The sequence below is a fragment of the Pteropus vampyrus genome, unplaced genomic scaffold, assembly GCF_000151845.1.
Source record: "Pteropus vampyrus isolate Shadow unplaced genomic scaffold, Pvam_2.0 Scaffold74, whole genome shotgun sequence".
Taxonomy (NCBI): domain Eukaryota; kingdom Metazoa; phylum Chordata; class Mammalia; order Chiroptera; family Pteropodidae; genus Pteropus; species Pteropus vampyrus.
In genome coordinates, this window is record NW_011888855.1 from 7956898 (window position 1) to 7961576 (window position 4679).

Sequence of the window (4679 nt, forward strand, 5' to 3'; positions counted from 1 at the left end):
GAACTCACGAACAGCACTGTTTCCTGAGTCTCTTTACTTTTAACGGCAATGTAGCTACTCGCATAGATTCAATAAGAATTTGTTCTATTTATTTCCCTCCTCTTTATTAATTCCCCCCCACCCCATCTCCACCCCTGACCTACGGATGTTGCTGTCTCCCCTTAAGAATTGGATCTCTGAAGGTGGGGCGTCTCCTCCCATGCACTCGAGGCGCACCAGGGGCCTGGGGCCCCCGGGGTGTGGTCCGTGGCTCCACCGGGGCGCAAACCCAGGACCTTCTGCTTGTAAAGCTGACGTACTAACTACTACGCTATGGAGCCACCCAGAATTTGTTCTATTTTTTTTACCAGTACATAATTGAACAAATAGATGGCATAGTCAAGGCCATACCTGGGGTGTCAGATTTGAGAGTGAATCCGTTTAATCAGGTGTGACAATCTCGCCATTAAGAAATAGGGGCTGCACTTCATTTGGAGAACCACAAGGCCCTAAGCATGGCTGGATGCCCTTGAGAAGAGATGCACTCACTCTCATTTATAGATACCACAGGCAAAATGGTGGAGAAGAGAAAATTGGTTTGGTTTCCAGGCCTCAGAATAGAAGGGTCAATATAAGCAATAAACAATATACCTTGAATAACAGAGGCTACTGAAGCTTCCTAAGAAGTTTCTTAAGAAATCTCCACACAGAAGTTAGTTGTCTGGATTCCATAGTTGCCCTAACTTAAAACCACATGGCTTTAAGTTTTCTGCCCATACCACAAGGGGGCTTATGCACATTAACATTTCTTACTGCAGTTACAGAAATGAATCAACGAGATCAGCTTTTTGGTACTCAGGGGTAATCTATGGAGATTATTTGCTCTATGGTTTATGGTGTCCTGCCACATTGAGCTAAACCTCCCCAAGAGCCCTTTACCACGACATTTCTGTAGTCACCACCATGAACAAATACAGACGTGACTGGCATCTATGTGCCTTGGAAAAGATAGTGCGACTTATAAAGAGGCAAATGAATACACTCACACCCTGGTTGTCCTCCTCTGTTACAAATAGAAGACACATGCCTGCATGTGTGTGCCCGCACGCGCACGCGCACACACACACACGTACACACACACAGACGTGCAAGGTTTTCCACGGACTAGCCAGGGATAACTGAGAAAGCCCAGCTCCACAGAAGGCAAATGCAAACTTCTATCTTCGGTCTCATTAAGGAAGCTTCAAAAAAGTACCTGAGACCAGTGGATGACATTACTTTCTCCACCACGAAAACACCCAAATAAGCCCAACCTTCCTGCCCCTCTCCCCCATGGAAGAGAAGCAGCTGCCCCTGGGGAGAGATTCTCCTTTCATCTGTCTCCTGGCCCCGTGCTGTATTCCAAGTAGAACACATTAATACAGAAATACTTTGGGCGCGGTACCCTCCTTCGTTATGACATCTCTGCAGTCTGTTTTGAAATTTGGCCTTGAGAACTTCAAAGGATTTAGAGATTAGAGTTCAAGGGCAGATCAAAATAGACCCCAGGGCAGGCCCTGGTGTGAGATGCTGAAAACCCTACCCTTCCTACACCATAGCCAATTTGACCTCTCAACACAGTGCACATCTTGGTCTAATGGAATTAATTCCAAAGATTCTCGGCTCTTCTTTTCCTTTTTAATGGTAGCTGAAACTGGCAGCTAAAAGCTGTTCGGGTAAGAGCCCCTAAACAAGCTGTGGGACTCACCAAGGGAGCCCCTCGCCCCCGCGGGGCCGAGGGTGGCTCTGACAAATGCCACATCGATGGCATCAGGGCAGAGCTTGTCCATGCCAGCCCTCCCCAACCGCCCATCCCTTCTTCAGGGAGTTTCCTGTGGTCCCCACTCACCGTTCTTTTCTGCCTTGTGTTTCGGTGCCTCGGGCTCCGGGAGACATGGACAGGGCCCATCGCAGAGCGTGGTGAGGCTTTTGCCAGTAGAACAAGAGTGGAACTCCATCTTGCACTGTGAAAGAGAGACAGAACAGGCCTTAGGAATGCGGCCAAGCTCACGCCCCCTTGGCTTCCTTGGGAAGCAGCCAGTGCCTCTCTCACCAGTTAGGCTCACAGGAGCAAAGACGGAGAATGGAGGAGCCCATCTCAGTTAAAGCTCTGGATTACAGAACACTAAATAAGAATGGTCTTTTAAGATTTTCCAATGCATAGGATAATGTCTAAAAACACTGCAGAAGCACCAGAAGTCTTGCTTTAAAAATGGGCACATTCAGCTGCAACTGTTAATAAAAGCATTAGTCTGAAACAACATGTTGGAATCCTATAGGCTTCACAGAGACCCCCGACCCCGTAGCAGAAGGCCACTCCTCCATGTTTCCTTGCTCCCACGTAAGAAGTTCTGCCCGTGGAGCATCCTAGACCCTCTCGGCTGTTCACACGCTCTTCCTGGGGAAAAGAGTATCTATCTATCTAGTAAGTTTGGCTGGGATGTGTGAGGCCTAGTGCTTCCCCTTGGGAACAAGTGAGGACTGAGGGCTTTTGCTTCAATGTCTACAACCTGAGTGTACACAGTCTTTACCCCCAGAGGATGCCTGTGGTTGTCTAACTAGTCCTGTGACTGGTTGGAGCAGCCACCTAACTCTCAGATTCACTACTGAAGCCCAAAGCCACCTATCCTCTTGTCAACCCCTTCTCAGTAACAATGCTAGTGTCTGGGTCACTTTCTGCCAGCTCTTTACTCTTAAGTGTCAACTGATTCAGTACACAAGCAGGAAAGAGGGATGTTACTCATAGGTGCAAAAGGCCACGACAATTAGTCGTCATTTTATTATTCCTTCGCTATGGAAAAACAAACAGAGACTTGGAGAAGTGAAATAATGTGTGGAAGATCATGAAGCTCATAAGGGGTGGAGCCAGAATTTATGGCCACGTCTGACTCCAAGGCTAAGGACTTCATGGTCCCGTGTCACTGTCTGTGTCACGTGGGCGGGCTTGAGAGAACAGCCAGCCTGCACTCTACTACGTGTTACTATTGGCCTGAGTCTGGGTTGTCTGAGAGTTCGCTCCTTTTTTAATATAAAATTATCAAAATCAAGGTCTATGTGTAATGAGTCTTCTGCAAAGGCCCATGAGTCCAGGACCATGTCTGTATCCGGTGCAGTTTCAAAGGAAGAGGCGATAGGCAAATTTTACCCCCTGTGTGTGCAGCTCTTATCAGGTGCCATGGGGAATCTTTCAACAGAAAGAAAAGAGGCGATACGGCCCTTGCCCTTGGAAAACACTAATGCGTATCTTTGGAAAAGGCCACCAGCATTCGCAAAGGCAGCCACACGAGTACAGATGAAAAGGCTCATTGTGAGAGGACAAGCTATTTGGGCCCCATAGCGAGTACAAACCAAGGGAGAGAGAGCTTTTTCACCTGGTCCTAAATGCACCAAAGTCACGCTTGTGTAACTCCAACTATCACCACACAGCCACTGCCCACCCTTGCGGAGACAGAGCGACAGACAGGCCTCTAGGATGCCGGCTTCCGCTTCATGCAAAACTCCCTTCTGTACATATTTGTCAGGGGTCCGGTATATGCCCGGTGTGGTAGCAGGAGGTATGGTGGCAGGAGGTGTAAGGGAAGCTGTGGTCCAGGCCTCAAACACTGACTGACTTAACGAGGAAGCAAAAACTAATGCCGTGTGGATGTGACGGAGGTGAGACGAGATGCGTATCTATGTGGGGAGGAAGCAGGAAAGAGACCTGTGGGGACGGACAGACCTGGAGACAGCCCAAACGGACGAAAGAAAAGCCAACAGGAATGCTGGAAGGTGGCAGGTGAGTTGCCACACGAAGTGGCTTTGTTTTAAATAGCACGGCGTGTGTCCACGTGCCGGGGGCAAGCGTGAAGACACTGCGGCCAGCCTCGCCTCCTCCTTCTCCCCGGGGCCAGCTCTCTGGAACAACCATCAGTTTCAGACTAGCGGTTCCCAAACTATCCTGTCGACAGAATCCCTAAAGCTAATTTAGGGGAAACTATATATTTTTATATAAAAATTTATTTTATAAAGTCAAAACTTATTACATTTACTTACCATAAAGCCTTATCATACTGCTACTGTCATTGCCTATTTCTATCTGTGATAGACTGTAATACTTCTCCCAAACATCTGTGGCCTCCCTGAAAGAAGAATCTGCACTTTGCTCACTGCCCTGTGTCCTACAGCACAGCACGGCCCTCTGGCAACTGGACTTCCCTTCCCTGGTGGCCTCAGTCCTGCCCACCTGATTCACTCTCAGGGGCTTATGAGGAGTGACGCAAGCCAGGTTTGAGCAGACGTTTTAAGAACCACTGCCTGGTTTCATTACCTCTCTTGCTCTTCCTTCTACCATGAAAATGACATGTGTCAGATAAGGGCTGATCCTCCTGCCGGGGACCCAGAAGGCAGAGGACAGGCAACAGAGCTGACGCTAAACCACAGCTAACAGGCAACACGCACAAGGAATTAATGTTTGCTCTTGTAAGCCACTGATGTTTGGGATCACTTGTTACCACAGCATAATTTAGCAAAAACTGACTGATAGAACAACCGACTTCCTACTGGACCGTGAAGTACTTAATAGCTGGAAAAGGTCTTAGTAACTGTCTTGGTCCTGGCACAATCTCAATCTCAATCTCAACCTCAACCTCAATCTCAATCAATCTCTCTCCTCCTTCTCCCTC

General features: G+C 48.2%; 1 protein-coding gene across 1 annotated transcript in view; it reads right to left on the reverse strand.

Annotated features, from left to right (window-relative positions):
• SPOCK1 (SPARC/osteonectin, cwcv and kazal like domains proteoglycan 1) overlaps positions 1-4679 on the reverse strand; it is a 479285-nt gene that overhangs the window by 76588 nt on the left and 398018 nt on the right. The window contains exon 5 of the mRNA XM_011362367.2: positions 1868-1982. Within this exon, the coding sequence (XP_011360669.1) occupies positions 1868-1982 (115 nt within the window). The remainder of the gene's footprint in view (positions 1-1867; positions 1983-4679) is intronic.